This window comes from Lepidochelys olivacea (genome assembly GCF_965140295.1).
Source record: "Lepidochelys olivacea isolate rLepOli2 genome assembly, chromosome: 4".
In the NCBI taxonomy this organism is placed as follows: Eukaryota; Metazoa; Chordata; order Testudines; family Cheloniidae; genus Lepidochelys; species Lepidochelys olivacea.
The window spans coordinates 130,598,686-130,624,450 of record NC_140414.1 but is presented as its reverse complement, the minus strand read 5'-3'; the positions used below and the strand labels follow the sequence as shown (position 1 = coordinate 130,624,450).

The window sequence follows — 25,765 nt, the reverse complement described above, 5'->3', positions numbered from 1 at the left end:
CCTACATTGTCTATTGGCTAAAATTCTTGTTAATTTCATGGCTCCCTTCTGGAGCCATGAAATTGACAAGCAAGGCTGGTAGGTTCCCTGCTAGGAACCCTGTGCCTGGCTCACAGCTTGGGCTGTCACCCCAGGGCAGGTGAGGGGCTCCAGCTAGAGCCCGGCTGCCCCTGGGCTTTCGACTACCCGCTCCCAGTGGGCTGCTGCTCAGGCTCCTCTCTCCCGCCGGGCTCTTGGCTCCTAGTGGGCTGCTCCTTGGGCTCTCTGCTGGGAGCCCTGCTTTCCCCCAGTTCCTGGCTCCCTGCTCCCAGTGGACTGCTGCCTGGGCTCCCCTCTGTCTGCCGAGAGCCCTGGTGCCCCCCCGCCAGGCTCCCGAATCCCAGTGGGCTGCTGCCCAGGCTCTCTGCTCCCAGCCAGACTGCTGGGCACTGAGAGCCTGGATTCCCAGCCCTCCACAGAGCTCCCAGAGCTGCCAAGAGTGCAACATCTCTGAGCAGAGACAATAGCTGCGTGAAATTGACAAGAATGTCAATTTTACCACTGGTAGGCTCTGTGCTGTGAAACTAAGCTTGTGTGGGGCTCACAGCTGGGACTATCACCCCAGGGTGGATGTGGGGCTTCAGCTGTGAGCCCTGCATGGCTGTCAGTGCCCCACTTTAGTCAAGTGCAAGAGGATGCGCTCCACCGCCAGAAGGAGGGTAGTGTGGACACCAACAGCCAATTGAATTACTGCGGTGGCTGTAGGTTGACCTAATTTTGTAGTGTAGACAAGACCTTACTGTTGTAATACCCTTCTCTATTGTCTTCCCTAGTTTGAGTTCTGAAACCTCTCATATGCCCAGAATGCTGCTGCCTGTTTATTTACAAAATTAGGAGTCCAGAATGCCCACACCATGAACAATTTCACTGTGTCCTCATTCACTTCTACAATCTATTTAAAACAAGCCTCTGTGGACTTGCTCAGTCTACCTCACAGCTTTTCTTCTCTCAGCTCTGCTTCTCATTCCCTTTTCTCATCTAGCACTGGCCTCCTCTCTGCCAGTCCCTGCTCTACAGAGTCCAGCCAGAGACCCTTCAAACTTCAGGGATCTAGGTCTTGCTATATCACTGTCTTATAAAATCAGACTCTTAAAAATATGATCTGAAAAAACATTCCCTTGCCTATCATACTTCAACTTTTTTCTTCTACTGTTATTTATTATGTAAATCTGTAAACCATTTTGGGGTACATTATACAAAACTGTGCTGGATTGCATGGTGTTCTTATCTCTGGGTGCTGATTTATTGCTTGGACTCCTGAAGGAACCAAGTTCCATGAGTTTATTCTTCTACCTGGTTAGAATGTACTGGAGGACTGAATTTAGACTCACTCTTTGTCTGACAGACATGAAGAACTGCAAGAGACGTCCATCGCTGTGTCTTGATTAATTTGTCCACTTGACCACAATCACTACACTTATCCTCCTAGCCCTTCGAGCTGCCCCACAACTTTTGAATGTTTCCACTGGTTCCTCTACTTCAATCACTTCAGATTTAAGCTTCTCATTCTGGCCTTCAAGTTCCTGTATAACTCTGTCCCTTCACACTTATTTGACCTCTATTTAGCTCTACCAGTGATGCCAGCCTCAATGATCCCCTTCATCTATTTTTCTCTCAGACATCTCTGTTCCCTTTTTCATACCATCCCCTTCTTTCTCTGGTTCTCCAAATCACCATCTCTCCTCTTTAAAATTCCTCTGAAAAGTCACCTCCCCATACCCATAATAAATATCCATTCTTAGCTTTATCTTCCTTATCTGTTTATACATTACAAGGCAACATAAGTGAACCACAATGTTTAAATGCCTACACTAAATAACCATGTAATCATATTACTGCATTTCTTTGCAATTTCTTGCCTCCTCCTCTTCCTATTGCTCATTACTTCCCTCACTGTGTCATATCTAACATTTAGATTGTAAAACTTTTGGGGCAAGGACTCTCTTTTGCTCATTGATGTGAAGCACCGAATACATCTTCGGGCATTATAAATAATAACAATAAAAAGTTATTGTGCAGGCAGACATATCCCATCATTTCAATTCTGTCTGTAGAATTCAACTCCAACCTCTGCAATTCGACATATTGTTTCATACAGTATAGTTTACAGTCAGGAATTACAGTATCCCACAGATTATTTTTATTCCTGCTCACTTCACAAATGCCGGTAATGTCATGTTTACTATGCTCTGTACTCTGTCACTACCCAAAAGCATTGTTGGGGATGAGATGAGGTGGAGAAAATCAGAGGAAGTGAAATATTAACAACTAGTGGCATTCTCTTGGTAATGACCAGAATAAATATACTTACTGAAGAAGTTATAAATAGGTGCGAAGAGAAGGAATGAATGCTGTAGGTGGAACAAAAGCTTGTTTGAACCAATTCCATTGAAGAATCTGTTCAAAAATCTTTCATCCATGAGAGAGTATGAAAAATAAAATTCTTAGAGAAGGGAAACTGTAACTTTCTTGTGATGGCCAGTTCCTCCTTTTCTCCTTCCAATTATCGTAGCCCTCTTTTGAACATGTGCCCTTCCTTATGTAGTTGGCAAGTTTCCCAAGAAGTGCATCAAATTATAGCTAAGTAAATAATGATTTATAGAATTTGGCCATAAGCCTACTATTTTTATTCAGATTAAATAAATCCAAGACACTGGACTTGTGATAACTAAAGACAAAGTCTTGAGTCATCAAACCAACTGCGCTTTAAAAGGAGATGGCTATGTTCAGTCTGATTTTTCTGGTATGTGTTGGTTTGTTTGTTTTACACTTAAAGCAATTATTTCTGATGAAAATGTTTTACCTTTTGAAATGTATGAAATATTACCCAAATCTACATGTATTGTATTTGCCAGATAAAAATAAATACAAGGACAAGGAATTCCTAGATTCAGTCCTTCTACCAAAAATGCACAGACAGAACCTAATTCTAAAAATTGCCATAAAATTATATTAACTTGTGCTATAGCACACCACAGATAAGGAAGTAAAACAGAGACATTTACACAAAAATGCACAGAAGGTATTTTTGGTGGTAAATGCCCTTCAGATTAATTGCTCTGCTCAGTAATGGGTGTAATGAGGTATGAATAGGAGTTGTGGGGGCAAGCAACTTAACTAATTTTAAGAGAACTGACCAAATTTATGAGTGCAATTGTATGTGACGGGGTTGTTTGTGATGGGAGGAGGCAGAGCTCAGAAGTCCTGGGGCTCACTTCCCGTTTATATCTTATGGGGTTCCTATAAGCTTCAGGGTTTCAGCTATCCACTGACAGGAGTCAGGAAGGGATTTCCCCCCCCCCCCCAATGTATTCTGGGTTGTTTTTTTTTTAATCTCCTTCCTCTGAAGCATATGAGATGGCCATGGCTGGAGATGGGACATTGGGCATGGTGGGCCAGGGCTCTGAGGTGGCACCAAGCATTCTCTCAGGTATGTAGGTGGCTGGTTCTTGCTCACATGCTCAGGTTCTAACTGATTGCCTGGTTCAGAAGGAATTCTCCCCCCAGGCCAAATTGGTTGTGACTTTGGGGGGGTTTTGCCTTCCTCTACAGAGTGTGGGTGCAGGTCACTTCCCAGGATTATTTGTATACATATGTCACTTAATGAATTCCCTGCTATTGCAGGGACCTTGTGCACTAGTGCACCTCAGTCCTCCTTATTCTTTGCCTGTGGGCTATAATATTTTGGTCTAATTTCAGTTGTTGGGTTTAGTGTGCAGGTGCTGGGGAGTGCTGGTGGCCCATGATACACAGGAGATTAGACTAGATGATCTGGTGGTCCCTTCTGGCCTTAAACTCTATGATTCTATAGAGGGAACACTCCTTAGTAATTATTAAAGATAAAGCTCACCTCTCAGATCTGCTGGGCAGATATGGAATATGCAGCAGAAAATCAGACCTTACAGTCATAGCCACCTGACTATCCCTATACTGTAAGGAGATTACTTTGTATTCCTCCAAAACAGGCACACTCCCACTATAGGCATTAACACATTCAAGGTGACCACTGCTTATTTGCTGAAATGTGTAAGTATGTTGCCACTGCCAGCTGTGGGGAGAAAAGTAATTCCGTTTCATGGAAGTTTTCGATATTTTGAAATGTGGTTTAGTTCCAGTTTGAAACAAACCCCAAAATTTCAAAATTCTCTAGGAAAGGGAAAGCACTGGGGTCCCAAGCCCCAGAGCTACAGCCCCAGCAAGCCTTGGGACTCTGGGCTGAGCTGCAAATCTAGCAGCTTGGGAGACACCAGCGCTTGCAGGGCTTCCAGGCTCTTGGCTCCCCATCAGGCAGCAAGGTGGGCTGTCGAAGAGCTAGAAGTCTGATAGCACCCCTGCCCCCCCCCACACCCACACCCACACCATGCCAGGAAGACTGCTGAGGAGCCAGGGTGCAAGCTGGCAGGAAGAAAGACAGGTTAGTAATATGCTTCATTTCAGTCAGCATATTCATCAAAATCGAACTGTCTTCGTAGAACATTTTGATTTTGACGAATTGGCATTATCTAATGGGAAAACCTGTCTGATAGTTTCCAAACAACTCTACTGCCATTTCCTCTATTTGGGCAAATAAGAATTAGTGCCAAATGTACACCACATCCCTGTTGATTACATGAATTACCAAGGAGGAACATGACCTAGCCAAGTTTGGATATTTTAATGAATGGCAAAACAAACCTCTTGTTTGGATCCTGAAATTAAGGCTTGGCTAGGCCCCTGAATGGAGAAATATACTGCATATATACACACAGAAGGATCTGTGAATGTTGGGCAATGTCTGGAGAATATGTGCCCCCCATACCCAAATACAGCAATTGTCCTGTATGTGACATCACACACCATGTGTCTCTGTCCAAACTATAGGAAAATCAACTTACTATATACCCTTTACAGCAGTACACGAACTTCAAAAGACTCAAAATCATCTGCTGGCCAAAACTTATGAGGTGTACTATCCTCACCTCCTACAGCCCATAAATCCCCAATAAAATTCCTTGCACTGTTGATGACATTATGTCAGGAACGTACACATATGGTGAGTGAAGATAATAATAATAATAAGTAATAATACCAAGTTTTTATTTTTATACCTATTTCATCAGTAGACCCCAAAGGGAATCACAATCTTTAATGTATTTATCCTCCCAAAACCCCTGTGAGAGAAGGAAATGCTATTATCTCCATTTTACACAAGGCCCAGAGGCCCAGATTTTTAAAAGTATTGAGGCATTGCTGCATTCAGTATCAGCATCTAACAGATTTAGGAGCCTAAACCTCATTTCCAAAAGGGATTTAGACTTTTAGGAGTCTAAATCCCATCAATTATCAATGAGACTTTGGCTCCTAAGTGCCTAAAACCCTTTTGGAAATGAGATTTAGGCATCTAAAATAATCAGGCATAGCACAGCAACACCTAAATACCTTTTGAAATCCGTGCCAGAGAGGCTAAATGACTTGCCCAAGGTCATCTGTAGGGGAGCAGGGAATTGAAGCCATCTCCCAAATGCTAGGCTAATGTCCTAACTTCTGGACCAACCCTCCATTCACCAAGGGAAAGTCATGCCTGACTAATCTAATTGCCTTCTATGATGAGATAACTGGTTCTGTGGATGAAGGGAAAGCAGTGGACATGTTATTCCTCAACTTTAGCAAAGCTTTTGACACGGTCTCCCACAGTATTCTTGTCAGCAAGTTAAAGAAGTATGGGCTGGATGGATGCACTACAAGGTGGGTAGAAAGTTGGCTAGATTGTTGGGTTCAACGGGTAGTGATCAATGGCTCCATGTCTAGTTGGCAGCCGGTATCTAGTGGAGTGCCCCAAGGGTCGGTCCTGGGGCCGGTTTTGTTCAATATCTTCATTAATGATCTGGAGGATGGTGTGGATTGCACCCTCAGCAAGTTTGCGGATGACACTAAACTGGGAGGAGTGGTAGATACACTGGAGGGTAGGGATAGGATACAGAGGGACCTAGACAAATTGGAGGATTGGGCCAAAAGAAATCTGATGAGGTTCAACAAGGACAAGTGCAGAGTCCTGCACTTAGGATGGAAGAATCCAATGCACCACTACAGACTAGGGACCGAATGGCTCAGCAGCAGTTCCGAGGAAAAGGACCTAGGGGTCACAGTGGACGAGAAGCTGGATATGAGTCAGCAGTGTGCCCTTGTTGCCAAGAAGGCCAATGGCATTTTGGGATGTATAAGTAGGGGCATAGCCAGCAGATCGAGGGATGTGATTGTTCCTCTCTATTCGACATTGGTGAGGCCTCATCTGGAGTACTGTGTCCAGTTTTGGGCCCACACTACAAGAAGGATGTGGAGAAATTGGAGAGAGTCCAGTGAAGGACAACAAAAATGATTAGGGGACTGGAACACATGAGTTATGAGGATAGGCTGAGGGAACTGGGATTGTTTAGTCTACGGAAGAGAAGAATGAGGGGGGATTTGATAGCTGGTTTTAACTACCTGAAAGGTGGATCCAAAGAGGATGGATCTAGATTATTCTCAGTGGTAGAAGATGACAGGACAAGGAGTAATGGTCTCAAGTTGCAGTGGGGGAGGTTTAGATTGGATATTAGGAAAAGCTTTTTCACTAGGAGGGTGGTGAAACACTGGAATGCGCTACCTACGGAGGTGGTGGAATCCCCTTCCTTAGAAGTTTTTAAGGTCAGGCTTGACAAAGCCCTGGCTGGGATGATTTAGTTGGGATTGGTCCTGCTCTGGGCAGGGGGTTGGACTAGATGGCCTCCAGAGGTCCCTTCCAACTCTGTTATTTTATGATTCTATGATTCTACAGGGTGTAATGAACATCTAGCAATCCCCAATGCTTCTCAAAGCACTGACCATCAATGAGTAAAGGGACATCATCCAGTAACATTCATCTTTGATCCTGTTACAAACTGTCATTTAACACTGTTACTATCTAGACCAACAACCATTTTTTTAAACATGGGGACCCATCTGACCCATTTATGGCAAGCAGTTACAATTCCCCTTTTATGCTGGCATGTCAATAGTGCCACATGTTCTGCTGCATTTTTCCATATCTTAAAATGTAATTTCTGTGGCCAGGATGACGAACGAGACTTACATGTAATGAAAAACAGCAGCCACACGCCCCCTGAACACAAATGTCGGGGATGCAAGAACTCACGGCTCTTTGCACCACAGTATTATTTTTAAACAGCAAGTCTTGCGGTTATTTTGACAAATATTCATAATCCTATATATCATGGACTCATCTGGGATGAAGACCAGTGGAGGGATTTTCAGAAGCATTTGAATGAGTTCGGAGCACAAGTGCTGTTGACTTTCACTGATTTTCAGAAACTCCCACCTTTCATCGGCTTCTTTGGCTAGTAGGCCCTTAAACCCGTGTTTCCCAACCAATGTGCCACCAGACCTGAACAGGTGTGCTGCAGAATTTTTTTTAAAAACTACATGCGAGAACAAAAAACCCTTCCCTTGTGTTTTAATCAGTGTCAGATCTGGATCACATTCTGTACTTTTGCTCTCTGGGACAAGGCCCCTTTCAAGTATTATGCACGCATCACATTCCATTCTCCAAAAGAGTTTAAGATAACAAATTTGAGTCCTGCAGAGTGGGGGCTGGCGAGAGAGAAGGAACGGGGGAAGGCTGCCTTCTGATTAGCCATCTGCCCCACTTCCTCCAGGGGTAGAGCAACCAATCAGAGCTCAATCTACCTCTCCTCTCCCCTCCTGTGAGCAACCAGTCAACTTCTCTACCCCTGCCCCTCTCTCCTGCAGCTGCTGGTTGGGGGTTGGAGGGAAGAGCCCATGGAGCCACTGCCCCAAGCCTGGAAGGGGAGCAGGGATCTTGCTGCAGCCCCCCAGGGTTGGGAGTGAGGAAGAACCCCAGGAGGGGCTGAACTCAGGAGTGAGGACCGGGTGTGAGGTGGAGGAGCTGGGGGGCAGAACTGGTGGGGGTGGGAAAGCTGAGAGGCAGAACTGGGGACTTGTTGGTGTGAATGAGTGAATTGACTGAAAATACTTGTCACAATCTGCAGAATAAAGTTAATGATGTTAGAGTCTAACACAGGGCTGGGCAAACTATGGCCCGTGGGCTGGATCCAGCCCGTCAGGACTTTGGATCTGGCCCGCAGGATTTCCACCCCATGGTGCCGCGGACCTCGCACCACTCCTGGAAGCAGCCAGCAACACGTCCCTACGGCCCCTGGGCTGGGGGAGGGGGAGAGGGCTCCATGTGCTGTCCTTGCCTGCAGACACAGCTCCCCGTAGCTCCCATTGGCTGGGAACGGGGACCCACAGCCAATGGGAGCTTCAGGGGAGGTACCCGCAAGCAAGGACAGCGCGGGGAGCCCTCTGCCCCCCCTCTCCCAGGGGCCACAGGGACATGACACTGGCCGCTTCCGGGAGCAGCGCGGGGCCAGGGTAGGCAGGGAACCTATCTTAGCCCTGCTGCCACCCCGGAGACGCTCCAGGTAAGCGGCGCCGGGCCGAAGCCCGCACCCCAAACCCCTCCTGCACCCCGCACCCCAACTCCCTGCCCTGAGCCCCCTGCCTCATCCCTTCTGCACCTCAACCCCCTGCTGTACCCCTGAACCCCAGCCCCCTGCCCTGAGCCCCCTCCTGAAATCCACACCCCCTCCTCACCCCAACCCCTTGCCCTGAGCCCCTTCCTGCACACTGCACTCCCTCCCACACCCCAACCTCCTGCCCCAGCCCTACATTCATGGCCCTGCATGCAACTTTCCCACCCAGCTGTGACCCTTGGGCCAAAATGTTTGCCTGCCCCTGCTCCAACATCAGTAACTGTATTGTACAGACTGTGAATGGAAAGGGTGGTAAACAGATTAAACCCAGGCGATAAGAGGGTGAATCCATTTGGAGACAATATGGTAGTGTGTCTCAAAATAATTAAAGATATCAAGGTGTGCTGCAGCAGGGAAAAAGTTGGGAACCACTGCCTTAAAATGACTGGAAAATATTAGGAGATGGATTCTCACTGGTGCAAACAAGTCAGTGGTGGTTTCCTTAGTATTTAACACAGAAGATAAACACTTAGGAATTCAGTGCTCATTCTCTGGGATAATGAAATCTTGACCATGCCTATTCTTCTTTCATGATCAGCTACAAGGTGAAGGTGAACTTTATTATTGTTGTTCAAACAAGCTACAGGTGCCGATGCGGATACATATAAAGGTGGAGTGCAGATCGTGGTCCACATACAAGTCAATTATTGAGGATGCAGATCCAAATTTTTGTATCTATGCAGGGCTCTAAAAATATAATCCAAATTTTTTAATGGTTTTGGAACTGATTGTTCTTCAGAATCCAGATATCAGTAGATTTAGATTCATATCAACTCCTTCAATTTTTCGTACTAATACTCAGGCAACCATGTCTTCTACAAGCACAGAAAGCAGTAAATGACAGATTCATTATTTTCAAGATCTGGGATGCATAGTAAATATGGAGAAATGTCTTTGATACCAGTTCCAAATCTGTCTCATTTAGGGGTTGATTTTGATACCTGTAAAATAGTTATTGGCCCTACCTCAGAGAGTAAAAGTACATAACATCAATGCACAAAATGTTATATTTGCATCTCAGCAAGAGATGTAGTAAAAATGTTAGGTCTGATAATCTCTTGTATTAACTTAGGCTGAAATCCTGGCCCCACTGTAATATTCAGTGATTTCAGTGGGGTACCCGCATCAGCACCCTATCTCACTGTGCCTCTTAGGAGGAGCATCTGTGTGAATGAATGTGTACTATATAAGAAAGCTACATGGCTTAATAAATGGGCACACTATTATTGTTATTACTACTATTTTAAACATCAATCTTATTATATAACATGCATCAGAACAAATAGCCTTTTACATAAAAAAATAATAAAATAAACATCTCATGTCAATAATGCTCAAAATTACAAACTGAACTATAAAATAAAAAAGTTGGACGCCTATTTAGCTTGTGATGTATAACAGCCCTGAATTGAGGGACTTCCTCTCAAATGTCTTCCCTGGGAGAATTGATTTTCTTTGAAATATTACTGGTAAAAACATTAAATCAGCCACAGTTTCTGGCTTATATGAAGTATGATTCTCATTAATTGTGTAAGCAGAGACTGAGAAGGCTCTCTTGGAGGGTGTGCTGGATACAGGGATGGAATGCACAAACCATGCAACTCAACTAAGAAGGGGGAAATTGTGCTTGTGTTGTCTCCACCACTCCAGCAGTTGCTCATCTTCATTCTTCATCAGCTTCAGGGTGATATACCTTGATACTTCATCATCGTCTATCTCGCTATCCAAATCCTCAAACTCTGTATGTGACCATTTTGTCTCTCTTGGTGATGGTGTTTGTGTAGCTGACGAAAGAAGGATAAGATTCATTGCAGGAATATTTTTCTCCTGCAATCAGACAAGCACGTGATAAACTTCCTCTCTCTCCTCTTCAGTGAAAACTTTCATCCTCTTCATTTGTGGGTGCAGGAAAACCGCTACTCTGTGCATAGGCTTGATTTCAAACTTTTCAATGAGATTTTGCAAGGCTTTGGATTTGAGTTGACTTAGACTATTTTCATCAGTGACAGAAGAATGGGGATCCTTTTTCAGCCTTTTGTACAAAATTGGCACCAAGTGGAGACTAAGCTGTGATGGTTGCTCTCGCGCATATGATGCTTCCTTAAAAGGCTGCAGGAACTCTATTAAGATGCTTGAGGTGTTGTGATCAATGCTATCAGTGAGCTGAGTATACCCCTCTTCTGTCAAAATTTCATATATTCTGTCCCACTGTTCTTCGATTATCTTAAACATGAGTAGTTTGCTGTTCCATCATGTTTCTACATCTCCTTTCAGAGACTTTTGGCTGTCTGCTTTGAAGTCCAGATCTCCTGAAATAATTAACAAGATTTTGGCTTGCGTGGATCAGTTCGGTTACTGCTTCCTCTTTCTGGTTTGCCGGTTTGGTAGTGTGCTCAAGTACACTATTTATAATGTGCGCTGAGCAGCTTATTCACACATAGGACTTCAGGGCTGCCACTACATTTTCTCCCTGGTCCATAACAAAAACCATCTGGTTGGTAATGCTGTGTATATCAAATCTTCTGAGTGCTTGAATAACAGCATAAAAGAATAAAAGGTTCTCTGCAGTGTTTGGTTTCCTGCTGTCAAACTGAGTCACACAAAGCACCTGTTCCACCATTCCCAACTGTTGCGGGTCTGTGTAATGAACAGTTACTCCCAAATAGGCAATCTTTCTGTAATCAACTGTCTACAGATTGAGGGTAATGTTGTGGAATGTCGTATTAGCGTATGTGTATCCATTTGGCACCCATGTCAATCAAAGATTGAGAATATGCAAGGAATCCCTCGCCGCTGACTACCTTGAAAAGTCTTATGTCTGTTGCTACAAACTTCAGCAATTCCTGAGTCATGGTTCTCTTCATGTCCTGTCTGATAGTGACACATTTCTTGGGAAAAAGAAAAGGAGTACTTGTGGCACCTTAGAGACTAACCAATTTATTTGAGCATAAGCTTTTGTGAGCTACAGCTCACTTCATCGGATGCATTTAAAAATCTTTTTCTTTTTGCAAATACAGACTAACACGGCTGCTACTCTGAAAACTGACATTTCTTGGGGAATATCTTCAGCAAACTGGATCCCAATTCTGGACTACATTTATGTTTAAGTGAGTTTGAAGTACCAGTTTTATGGCTAGTAAAAGCACAGACTTTTTTGCACACAACACATGTGACACATCCAGGCATAGTATCTCAGTTTTCATGAATAAGAAATCTGAATGTATTCAAAACTGGTGATTTGCCTTTCTCCTTTCCCTTCAAACTGTATGCAGCAGCACTTAATTTCTTTCTGCAAGGAAGTGCAGAGGGGTGACACTGTGATGATTTCAGTTTTTGCTGATGAACTGACAATGCGATATAGAAGCAAATTAAACTTTCACTGGCATTAGCTGAATCTGAATAATTATATCCATGTCCAATCTGCAAAGATGGCAAACAATACAACCGCATCTGCATCCGCGGGTGCAGATATCTGTGGATATCTACGGATTTGCAAGGCTCTATATATTTTATTGCTATCTGATAAAGATTATACCTCATAATTATGTTAGAGTGCCAAGTAATTTTTGAAATTAGAGGGAAAAGAAGAAAGATAGGAATTTAAAGCGGCGCCACTAAATATAAAGGGTTCTTTCCATCGGTACCCTGTAATCCAAATTCTGAGATAGAAAAGACAGTATATCAATTGATGCATCTTAAAAACAAACAAAAACCCCCAACTCTGTTGCAAAAGAAATTAAATCTTGTACTTTTTAAATCCTCCTTAAATTCTTGTGCCTGGAGACTTTTTAAAAATCAATAAACCTAACCATAATCTCTTTAGAAGCACAGGAGGAGTGTATGGCAGCAGTTAGGAGTTTAGAAGAGGTGCCACACTTCATGTCAGAGCTGTGGACAGTAGTTCCTGCAAGGTCAGTGAATCCTTTATGAGAAATGAGGGACAGGGGAGGTTTTTTTGGTTTTGTTTTTTTACAGAAAGCTGATGGAGGGTCAATTTTAGGCACCAATCTCCAAGATATGATTCTGATTTAGAAAGTCTAACAGACATAACATGGTTAGCAACCAATTTTATTACCTTGGTATATTCTCACTGATAAGAAGTACTTTTCATTATTTCCTGTTTTAAAACATTGCTTTCTTTCCCAACCATCCTTTATAGTTAGACAAGTTCAGAGAGTTAGCTGAATGTTTTGATGTAATTGTATAAAAAACTTTGGCTTCTGAGAAGTTGAGAGATATCTGTTGAATCTGACATGGCCCTTTCTTCCTTAGTGAGGTCTGAGGAATTATAACTATCTGCTCATTCTCCATTTGGTCTTAGAGGAAATACAGAGGCCAGTGGAGATACGGAGGACATTATTATTCCACAATGGTTGCACACGAAGTTGCTTCTTTTTCTTTACCTTAGATCAAGCGAAAGCCCTGATCTAGTGCCGCACTGCAGACCTCCCATTTTTACCACAAGCTGCATGCCAAACTTGGTGGAGACATCACCAGCACCCTGCAGACCATCCTGGATATCTTGGAGAAGCCCTGACAGACACCCCTGCCATGAACAGTGAGAAGGAGGAGGGGGGAGATGTTGTGGGCGAGGCAGGGTCCAGCCATACCATGAACCAGGAGCTGTTTGAGACTCCAGCACAATCTAGGTTTAGGAAACCACCTCTGGCTTCAGTGACAAAGAATATTAATACTTTAGTCTCTCACATGTGAAGACATGAATGAGGTCACATCTGAAAATGAGTCTGGTGGCCTGATCTAAATCCTCAATATATGTCTGTCAACATCATGATATTAAAAATACTGTACAATATCACACAATCATCAACCCCTGAACAGTAGAGATTCAGGACTGGGATGACATGGGGATTGATAATCAGCAGAGAGGTAGACTGTGGAAGAAGCTTGCGCAATCTTAAAAGCATTAGACGCTGCAGCTGCCAAGATTTAGCGCCATTAGTCCTTCACTTTTATGATCATTGAGTTCATTTCACATTTTAGAAAATATTTAACAATTTAATAGTTTTCTGCCTGTTTTTAGTGAAAAAATTATATTCTTATTAGTTATACTGAGATAATTTAAGACTATTCTCTACACAATGGGCCAAATTCTTCTCTAAGTCATACCTGATATAACTCCGTTGATCATACTGGCGTTGTTACAGATTCACACTATTGTAACAAAGATCACAATTTGACCCAATAAAAACAGAATCTCTGGGTGATAGATATACTTTTTATCTTATTGGAATAATTTTACTGCTAATGAAAACAGGCCTAAAATAGAGTAGGAAAGGTCTGTACGTTTCCCCACAGATCCCGGCCAATGACTGCACTACTGTGTGCAACTCTGAAACTCTGGTATCTCAGCCACTGTCCTCTTCTATAATCTGTGCTGAATGATATAGTGGTTTTATAATTCAAACCAGATTTGAACTCCTGTATTCAGAGGTCAAACACTAATACATTAACCTAATTCATTACATTGCCCCCATAAAGTGGGCTTAAATATTTCTCAAGTTCTTTGTTTTGATTAGGTGGACAGTCTCTGTTCTCCTTATGAACTAATACTCATAAGGGGAATCATGATGAAGTGAGACTCATAAGGCAAATTACCTTGTTTAAATTAACACAACAGAGAAAGGTTAAAGTCATTTTTATTTGGGAGGCTTAGGTTACAGTGGAAAATATTTATTGTGCCAATTAGTAGAAACGATTCATGACCTTATACCGATTATCTTAGCTGAGGGTTTTGTTCAGCTTCGAACTAGATTGAAGATTGTGAACAAACATTTAGTGCCTCACAAAAATAATTTCACCACTCCTCATTGGAGAAGAGACTCTGCAGCCTCATGAGTACCCTTCTTGGCTAGCTAAATCTGAACCAGATGCAGAATCAATCTCTAGATTAGGAAACAATGCTTGGAAGTATGCCAGGTTACAGGATACAAATTTAGGCATGAACTCAACTGATCCTTAGCCTGGAAGATCCATCAAAGTTCTCAGAGTAAAAAAAGCAGAAAAAAATCAGGAAACTAATAGGCACTAACTACATTAAGGATTTCAGTATTTCTTTTGCATTCGGTCAACCTTACTATTTAACCTTATATTTGTTGGAAATTTCAACCACTTTTGTTCATTTCTTCTATTTAAATCACTGCTTTTAGACTTATTTTCTCCGTTTTCTTTTCAGGTCTTCTGAACCATTATAGAAACGATTACTATTTTACTGTTTTTAGGCTCCACACTGTTTTTATTTTTCTTCTCAGGGTTCGTTCATTCAAATCAATGGTGTTTTGATTAATTCTGGATAAGCTGCAGTATATAAGATTTTGTATATCACATAGACGGTGTTAGGAAAACCTCAGAAAAGTCTGCACTGTACATGTTTTGTAAATCATGAAGAGAAATATGGTTCCTGCTCTTGTGCCAACTTTTTATACTCACAAATTGAAAGTATTCTGATAAGAAAAGAAATGAAAAAGTTTTAGATTGTACTAACCTGAAAACTCCTGAATTTGAGAATCTTCCACTTCAAACAATAATTCATCATGAATTTGGGCAATAAACCTAAAAAAAAAGAATTTAATGTTAGTCACAGAGCCTTTAGATTTCATTAATATTATGCTCCTGTCTTAGCACAAAAGAATTCAATTCACATTGTCATATAACTGTTGCCATATGCTAGATGCCAACATTAAATTGAATGCAATCATTCCTAGAAAATAAATGTATTCTTTACTAAAGGAAGAAGGCAGTTTTTTGTTTTGTTTCTTTAGTTACTTTTCTGAAATATATGGGCCAGGTCCACACAACACATTTTTGTCACATTTTTGGGCCAGCATAACTATGTTGGTCAGTGGTGTGACAAGGGCCACGTCTACACAACAAACTTTGCTCAATACTAGTTGCATTGGCATGAAACTGCCACTGTTAGTATATCACTTATGCGCGTGCACACATGGTTCCTTGCTTTGGCACTGCTGTATTCACCAGGAGCGTCTGTGTCATGAGTAGGTATCCCAGTATGCAACTCACAATAGTCCAGCACACTATCTTCTGGGAAATAGTGGCCATGCATGATGGGGCAGAAATGAGTCATGCAGCAGTAACTGGGAGCAAGGCCTCAAGTTTCCGTCTGCAACTTTCTCAATCCCATAATCTTCTTGTCTTTTTTTTAAATCCCACAAACCCATACAGCATGATGATTTCATGGAGGACAGATTGCTGTGGGACATAGTGAAAACCAGTTCAAGGTTGTTGGTGGCATTCATGGAGCAGTGCAGATAGGGGAGCACCACTTCTGGGTCTGAGAAATGTGCTTTGACTGGTGGGATCACATCATAATGCAGTGGCTGAAGAACATCTGGATGTGAAAGGCCACATTCCTGGATCTGTGTGTGAACCTCACCCCAGCCCAGGGACCAAAATGAGAGTTCCACTGACAATGGAGTCAGGAAAGAAACCTTTGACATATAAGTGCAAGGCAAGTATCTACATGCTGACACACTAGTAGAATGGGGGGCATTGTGGTCTAGTTGATTGAACGTAGAATTGAGATTTGAAACTCCCATGTCCTAATCCTAGTTCTGCCATTGACTTTGTGTGGCATTATGCAAGCGGCTTACTTTCAGTTCCTTCATCTAAGAAACAGGGAAAATATCTAGCCTTATTGACAGCCAGACCAAGTGAGGCCTGTTAACTCTAACCCTGGAAACTCTGAAGGTCCTGCTAAATCAGAAGGAGCCAGGGACAAAGAAGGCCTACAGGGAACAACCATAGATATAGCCACATTCAGGAGTAAGCTCAGGCAAGAAGTTTACATTTGTTGGGATTTAAATTATTAATAAATCAAATCCAAGGAAGGGGCTATGATTGGATCTTATCTAGAGTGTGTGTATTTGTCTCTCTCTCTCTCAGTCCTCAGCTGGCCCCAGCTTTTTAAGGAGTCCCAGCAGGTCTTTATTCAGGTTCGCAGAGTGGATTTCTTAATGTTTTTTTCTTGTGGGTGAAAACAGTATGGAAGGTGGTTCTTGAATGGTTCATCCTTCTGTCCAGTTTTCTTCCATTTTAAAAGTCAGAACAAAAAGTTCTGCAAGTGCTTATTGTACCTCACTCCAAAAGAAAGATAAGAGGATGGTGTATTTCAACTAATTGTAGTGAAAACCACTAATCAGTGTACAGAGATACCAGTTGTCTGCCAAGACTCCCTGCAGAGCAGGACTCACCAACTCAAAGCAGCACCAGATCCTGCCAGAACAACAGATGCAAAACCTGAAGACATATCTCCACTGCTACAATGATCAACACCCCCCACAACACACCTTTCCAGATACACACAAGCCTACCACAACATGTGGGTTCTCATCCAGTGCACTAAATGCCACAATAACAACTGTATGGATAAAACCAGTCATAGACTCATAGAATATCAGGGTTGGAAGGGACCTCAGGAGGTCATCTAGTCCAACCCCCTGCTCAAAGTAGGACCAATCCCCAATATTTGGCCCAGATCCCTAAATGGCTCCCTCAAGGATTGAACTTGCAACTCTGGGTTTAGCAGGCCAATGCTCAAATCACTGAGCTATCCCTCCCCCCTGGGAGGAAGTCACTCTGTTCTCAAATGAATTTACACAGGAAAATGATAAAAGATAAAAACACCTACTCTTGAGGGAATTCTGAATCAAAAATAAATTCTGCACCAAAAAAAAAAATTCTGCGCAAATTTAAAAAATTTGGCAAAATTCTGAAAATTGTATTTGTCAGTAAATAAATGTGCAGGCTCCAGCATGGAAATGGGGAACACAGGTGACTGGCTGCACAGAGGTGGGAGATTGCCCTGTAGCCCCTGTTCCCTTCCAGGATGCAGACTCGGGGATGAGGCTGCACCCAACCCTGACATAGTGCAAGTGGCGGAGAGGGTTGCAAAGCTGGGGGAGGTTTCTGGAAGTCGGTCTGACCCAGCTCCAGACCTGAGCCACCCTGGCTGCTCTGTGTAGGGGAAGTGGGCTCCTACTCTGCTCCTAGCAGCTGAGACCAACGCAGGGTAGGAGTCACTGATCAGGGTAGGGCTGGGAAGGACAAGGTGTGGGGGTGGTAGGGCTTGGTGGGGGTTCTGGGTGCAGGGGGACTCTGGATGTAGGGGATGAGGCTTGGCAGGATGTAGGTTTCAGTGCGGGGGCCTTCGTAGGGGGGTTCTGGGTGTGGGGGATGAGGCTCGGCAGAGGGGTCTGGGGAATCTGGATCCATGGGCATTAGACGGATCGAGAGTGGGTCAGACCCAGGACGACCTGGGGCATCCCAACCCCACCCCACCCCAGTGATTTACCTCTCTGCCGGCTGCTCTGGGTGCCAAAAATGACATGCCCATGCTCATGGGCAGCGGGTATAATAGGCCAGGGAAGGCTCTGCCTCCTCCAGTGCTGCTGTGGTCACCAGACCCCCAGTGGTGGGGTTTGGCAGTGAAGTTTTTGCTTTATTAGGCCCCGTGCAGGTTCCGGTGAAGCGGAGGAGGCACATACTGCCTCCTCAGCCACTCCCAAAACCTGCATGGGTCATATCAAAAAGTGTCTTCTACAGACGCTTTTCCCCTGGGTGGTGGGTGGGTTGGCTCTGGGGATGGAAAGCTTGGCATGGCTGCGGCCAGCCCCAGGCTCCTCCAGGCAGCGGGAGGCTTGGCTCAGGGCTTCGGCCAGTCTGGCCGGGACTCCTCTGGGTAGGGGAGACTCAGCTCAGGGCTTTGGCTGGCCCGGGCCTCCTCAAGCCAAGTCGGGGGGGGGGCATTTCCGGGCTGCAACTGGCCTGGGGCTCCTCCGGGCAGGTGGAAGGTGGGGGGCTCAGGGCTTCAGCCAGCACGGGGCTACTCTGGGCAGGGGGATTGTGGCTTTGGCTGCAGGGGGTCTTATGGCTCTGGTGTGGGTGGAAGGGGCGGAGTTTGGAGCTAGCCTCCCCAGAGTGGGGCTCCACCCATGCCCATGCTGTTGCGGAGGGGCATGTGACTGTTCATGCAGCTTCCCTTTGTTTCCCCATCAGAAAGTCATTTTTCTGTGAGGAAGCAAAGAAATCTGCACAGAACATTAATTCTGCAGGCATGCAGTGGTGCAGAATTCCCCCAAGAGTAAACACCCTATCACCTGTTGGTGAACACTTTTCACAAAGCAATCACTCTATATCTGACCTATCAGTCCTCATCCTCAAAGGAAACCTGCACAATATATTCAAAAGACAAGTCTGGGAGCTTAAATTCATATTTTTGCTAGACACTAAAAATCATGGTCTTAATAAAGACACTGGATTTATGTTTTATTACAACCATCTGTAACCCACTAATCCCCGTTTTTGTCCTATGGCTACAGGGGTGTTAACAGACCACTTCACCTTGAATGGTCCCTTAGAATATGTTCTAACTACTTATGCTAAACTATATGTTTGATCTTGTAGTTAGCTGTGACACTCTGAGTACCTGTCCCAGATCTGAAAAGCTCTGTGTAGCTCAAAAGCTTGTCTCTCTCACCTACAGAAGTGGGTCCAATAAAATATATTACTTCACCCACCTTGTCTCTCTAATATCCTGGGACCGACGTTGCTATAATAACACTGCATTTATCTTCCACAGATTCAGCCATTGCCAGGATATGTTGGCTTACAGCTTATTGAGCCTTTTCCTCAAGGCTCCTGGGGGGAGCTTTCTTCTCTTCCTTAGTACCCCATCTTCCAAGCTCACTTTGCCTTAAAGCAGAAGTCTTTATAGTAGCTGCAGGTGTGCTTAACTGAACCACTTCCTGTGTCTCTTTGATCCTGCATGAACCCCTTCTTTATCTTCACAGTGTATAACATCTATACACCCCATCAAAGAGCACCCTGAGAAAGTCAGTAGGTATGAATTCTGCAGAACACTATCCATCACAGAGGACTAAAAAACTTACATAGTATATGTTGTACGCATCACAGTAACAATCACTACCATCTGGCAACCACCTGTGACTACTGTACTTATTAACTTAGGCAATATATCCATCTCTACTCTTACTTTCTCTCCCACCTCCATCCCTCCAATTTTTCTGTTTATTTACTTGTTACATATTGTCTAAATCTTAAATTGTGAGCTCTCAAGGGCAGGGACTGTTTTTGTATTATTTGTTTGTACAGCGCTCAGTACAATGGGGCCCTAATCCTTGTACAAGGATACAATATCAATAGCAATAATTAATAAATTCTACTGAATCATTTCCATTGTAGAGTGCATGGAATCTGGCATAGATTTTCCTTGAGACAAATTCCCTCTCATAAGCCAAACGTAGAAGATAATGTTATATGTGATCATATTTTAATCCTGCTCAATTTACTTTATTATCTATTTTAATTATGTCTCTCTTTGAAAAGGACCATAAAATAGTACCAGCTATTTCTGAATTGCTGTGCAATCCACATATTACATTTAAATTCAATGCTTATTGCACAGTTTGATTAAGACCTAACAGTTTGTCAAGTGACTTTTTTCTTAGAAATGGCTGAAACATCAGAATGGTTACTAGGTTTAACTTTTTACAGCTTTAGATAAAATAGCCATCAATAGTTTCACACTGCTTAAATAATAATATGACATTGACTAACAGTGTGGGGAGAGCTAATAATAGATCTTAAATTATTAGTCACTTACACACCATGATCAGAGGCTGAGTGAAACAGATTAACATATTTCTAAGAAAACTGGGGCACAGAATACTGAAAGAAATGAATGAGGGCAATATAGTCTGTGGCAAGAGAACACAGCCAGATGAAATGTTATAATTTCCAATAAATAGATAAATCATTATATTAACTTCCTCTCTACCATTCAAATGAAGGTCACAAATCACAAAGAATTGTAAAAATTTTGTTTGTAAATCTTCTGGTTATATTGAAAAGTAATACAATAAATGAAAACTATTAACTTTATTGATTAAATAAATACAGAAAGTATGTGTTATACTGGTAATTATTAATTATTATAATTATTATTACCGTAGTGCCTAGAGCTCCAACCAAGATTGGAACCCTATTGTCTTCAGCACATTGTACCTATATATTATAAGAAACAGTGCCTTCACAGAAAAACTTACAATCTAAAGGGAAAGATAGCATTATCCCCATGTTACCAACGGGGATATGAAGCACAGAGCGATAAGGTTGTGATTTTTTAAAACACTCAAACTTTGATCAGCAGTAAAACTACTTTCAAACTGATTTCAAAGGATCAAAATTCAAAAGACCTAGGAAGCACTGGGAATTCAACCCATATTTCTCACGTCGCAACCTAATGCTTTCTGTAAGCCACATGACCATCCACTATGGGTACATCTACACAGCAATGTAAGTCTGAGCTCAAGCCAACCCCCCCTTGCATTCACACACCAACTAGGTTAACCTAGGGCTCGAACCTAGGGTCCCAAAACCCTGCAGGGTTGGAGGGTCCAAGCCCTATGGCTTTCCTGTCTGCATGTGGCCCCAGCTTGACTTGGGTCCCACAAGTCCTCCAGATGTATTCCAGAGTTCCCTGGGGCAACTTGCTTGGTCCTCTCTATGCTGACAATCTGTGGCGCAGTCTATTGCCCTGCAGGGAGGGGAAGGGCCCAGTTTCCAGCTCAGTATGGCCGGGGGCGGGATGATCCCCATCCCTGCTTCTCCCCCTCCCTGCAGAGCAGTTGCACGGTCCCCCTCCACTCTTTGGCTCTCCCTGCCTGCCCTGGGGCTGTGTACACAGGGGTGCCTGGACAGCATGCACTGTGAGGGAGATGAGTGGGAGCCAGCCCCAAAACCTCCCTGTGGCTCTGGCTCCTCCTGGCTGCTGTGCAGAGCTTGCCCAAAGCAGGGAGCAAAGTTGTTAGGTGGGAGGCAGCTTCTGGTCCCGCTCTATTCTCTGTCCCTTACTCCTGGGCCCCCCGGGGCTGCATGTGCAGAGGCTCCTGGACAGCATACACCATGAGGGCAGTGAGTGGGAGTCAGCCCCAAAACTTCCCCACAGCCTTTCAGGGATCCCTTATCCCTGCCTTCTGGGATGCGGTGGGGGCAGGAATAAGGATTCCTGCGCAGTGCTGGAGCACACTGCACCCCAGTCCTGGGGATATACTTCACTGCTCTTCAACCGGCAGCAGCCAGGCTGGGGCATGCATGTGTTTTTTCTCTGAAACCTACATTTTACGTCAAACTTCAAAACAAAGAGACAAAAATAAATAAATAAAATCAATCAAACAAAAACACCTTCACTGAACATCCCATTTTAAAAATTAAGAATTGCAAGGGTTAATTTTAATAGTTTGACAGCCCTGGAGACTGATGGCCTAGCTGTCCTCAGAACAGGTGCATGGGGGCATTTTCCTGCTAATGGGACTCAGACAAAAGGTGGAGAGCCCAATTCTCAGATTAGATGGTAATTCAGTATAAAGCCTTCTCAGACTGCACTCATGCTACTGAGACAGCCACCAAAGGCGCTAATTCTGCAGGTTATGTACTCAGATGCTCCTTCTGAGCACCTGAGTCCCACCAATAACATCACCACAGCTAGGAAACAGGATGGGCAGTAAAGTTTTCCCATAGTGCAACTCATTCATAGGGCTAGAGTGTTGACATGGGGCGGGGGAGGGTGCTAGGCACTTTGGGATAGGGCATGGGTGGCGCGTGAACTACCCCTTTGGGAAGGCTAGCCCCTGGCCTCACCCCTTCCACCTGAGGCGCTGCCCCTACCTCACCCTTCCGTCCCCTCACCCGCCACAGCCCCAAGCTCCCCCACACACTGTGGCCAGAGGAGCCCCAGCCAAACCTCCCCAAGCAGGGATTTCCCTACCCCCCCCCAATTTCCCCAACCCCCCCTCCCAGTTACAACTAGTTCTGTAAACTAGTTACATGCAGTGTTGTCAATTTAGTGATTGTTTGGACATTTGAATTGAAATTGAAACATTAATACACACTTTAAAAGCATATAAAGTGTATGATAAAATATGTGTATCTGAAAAAGTATAATAGATTTGAAAAGTATGAACATAGACTAGCTTCCTTATACAGCTGTTGTTTTTATGCCAATGTCAGTGCATTCATTTTGGTGATGTTGGCCAACCTAATAATTTCAAATTATGATTTGTAAGCAAAGTCTAAATGAGCTCTCCCTGACAGCTAGTGATGAGCTGGCAGCTGGGGGGAAAGGCTTCAAAACCAGATTGTATTTACTTTCACACCTAATCTACCTAGGTATCCAGCAAACAGAGCTGTCAAGTGATAGATTTTGGCTGGGGTTGGGTTACAAATCACTTGAATGCGGGGGGAGGGGGAGTTTAATGAAATGTTGTTATTCTTACTATATGAGTAAAGGGCAGTAGAACTGTACTTAGCCTGTGCTGATTGAGGGCATCAGAAAAGAGGGTGGGGACAGGTGTTTTGCTTGATGGTCTGCCTGAGTCACAAGTACTATTTGACCTGCCCCTCTCCACTGTTTAAAGACAGAACTGATTAGGCTCCATAGATAGTCTCTTGTTTTGTTAAGTGACCACTACAGCTGAAATCACTGATAATCAGGTCTCAGTGCTTAGACCTGCTGTGGGACAGTGTTTCTGTGGAAGAGACGGCCCAGTCTGCACTAGCAGCAAGGTTCCCCCACTGAGAGCTCAGCTGAAATCACTGAGAGCTGGGTGGAACCTCAAGAGACCAACTCGCAGAGGTCACAGTGGCAGGTAGCAGCAGAAGGTGATGGTGCAGGGCCATTGGCAACAGAGCAATGGAGTGAACAGTGGCACAACGAACAACAGGGCCAGAGCGAATAGTGAGCAGCTGGAGGAACGAGCAAGGTGCCTTCTTGCCCTCCACCCGGGAGGTGAACTCGTGAAAGTACCTCTGAACTCTGAGTATCCACTGACCAAGGACAACACTGGTGAGTGTTAATGAGGCTGTTAAGAATGCTCAAGACACAACACAGTTCATGCGAACAAACATGACTGTGGCACCATACTTTCTATTTAAGCAAGAGATACCACACACTACAAACTGGAGGCCAATGTTAAGTGCATTGTTGCTTGTTCATCCTGAAGTTGAACACTGGTTCCGAACAAGACCAACAAATGCTCACTATCTTTCTGCAAGAAAATCAACTGACTGGCTAGAAGCATGTGATGCAACAGTGAAAGACTCAACAGTTGAAAAAGTGAAGAACGCTCTCACCACATTCAAATTTGCACACATGGCTGATGAATGCACCGATGCAAATGGACATCAAGTATTAAGTCATTGTGTATGTTATCTTGATGTCAGTGGTAGGCCAGTAGATGCATTTCTAGATGTTCAATTATAGAAGACATATTGGGTGCATCTGTGACAACCCACATCTTAGAAGAGTTAAATGCTTGTCAATTGGACGCCAAACAGATGGCTGCTTTTGCATTTGATGGAGCTGCAAATTTCTCTGGAAGACATGGTGGAGTACAAGCTTTGTTCAGAGAAAAGTGTAACCCTAATCTCTCCAATACACACTGCAGAGGCCATCTACTCCAACTAGCGCTAGTACGAGCTGCAGACTCTTCAAAAGACATTAAAAAAGCTATAAATTTAATGTGTTCATTATGTTATTTTTTCAGCAAGAGTCCAAAAAGACTGAATATCTTGGAAAATATAGAAGATACACTGGGACTGAAGTTCAAATTAGTCCAACCTGGGAAAACCCTCTGGCTTTCTCATGAACAATCCTTGGCTGTTGTCTTAAAATTACTCCAGCCTTTATTACTGGCTTTGGAAAGTATCTACCAAGATGAGATGGAACTAAGTAGTGAGGCTGGTGGATTACTTTTGCCATTCTCTCTCTTGTAAGTCTACTGTTGAAACCACTTGGGTCATTGAACAATGCCATCCGGGCATCTGCTACAACAGTAGTAGATTTTTGTCTAGAAGCTACATTTGGATCACTCAGAGATCTATCCATTGAAAAAGTACTGGAAGAACCCTAAGCAAAGACTTCAGTCCAGAAGTTGACTAATGAAGGCATTTATATTGAATCCTTAAGTGAAGGGGACAAGAAATGTTTGTTAAGACAAGTGAAAAAGTACACAGACTTGCTTCTTAAAAATCTAACAGCGACTTCTAGATTCTACTCAACCTCTACGTAGCTTTTACAGATCCCTGTCTTATAAAACACAGACAGTTGAGTGGAGTGAGGCACTACCAGCAATGGGGCTGCCATGTGCTCAGGACAGAATAGAGAATCTGAACACAGAGTGGAATATCATATGACGAATGAATGAAGATTTGACTTCAACTTCTTTTTTAACATCACTAGTGGCTCTACCCAATTTTTATGCTGTTTCCTGGGATGAAAGAAGTAGGAATTCATCTCTTGCTACTCCCAGTCACAACAGCTACAATTGAGCTTTCTTTTTCATCATTGAATAAAATTTTGTCTTCTGAAAGAAGTCGCCTTCTGCCTGATCATGTGAATGAACTAATGAGCATATCAGTTGAAGGAATGGCAGTTCCGGACACACGAGAAGCCACCAAAGATGAACGCATTGCATTCAAGAAGTTCATTAATAGAGTTGTGCAAAATTATAACAAGAAACCAAGAAGGATGAAGACATAGTGCTTCATAGAAGGCTTGAGTAGCCAACTTTAATTTGTGTGATGATTTTAAAACATGAGTTAAATCTAATAAAATGGTAATGAAACATTTTTCAGTTTTTACTATGGTGCAATACAGCCCACTTTCACCCTCATGGTCTCACCCCTCATCGGCCCTGATTCCCACCCCCCTGTAAATTAGAACACCCCCCCTAATTTCAATTCCTGGGGAAAACACTGTCAGGCTGCCAGCCAGCCCGACCCCCAGGTTGTCGGCTGGCCCATGCCACCTGTCTGGCTAGCCCCGAGAGCCCGCCTGACCCCAGGTCCGCTGGCTGGCCCGAGTTGCCACAGGTTGTCGGCCATCCTGGGCCACCAGCCAGCCCAAGCCCCCAGCTCCAGACCGCTAGCCTGAGCTGAGCCCCTGCTGGCTTTGGGGAAGACAGGGAGCAAGAGCGGGGCCTTGGGGCGGAGCATGGGCGAGGCCACGGCCTGGGTTAGGGCAGGCTTAACCTCCCCTGGCCTCTGATACCCCCAACATATGGGACAGGGTTACTTTGACTCGAGTCTATGCACTGCAGAGT

The 25,765-nt window shown here is 43.9% G+C and overlaps 1 protein-coding gene across 1 annotated transcript in view; it reads right to left on the bottom strand.

Annotated features, from left to right (window-relative positions):
- POLN (DNA polymerase nu) overlaps window positions 1–25,765 on the bottom strand; it is a gene marked incomplete at its 3' end in the record, with an annotated part of 269,901 nt that overhangs the window by 8,163 nt on the left and 235,973 nt on the right. The window contains exon 26 of the mRNA XM_084625771.1: window positions 15,112–15,179. Coding sequence (XP_084481897.1) covers window positions 15,112–15,179 — 68 coding nt within the window. The remainder of the gene's footprint in view (window positions 1–15,111; window positions 15,180–25,765) is intronic.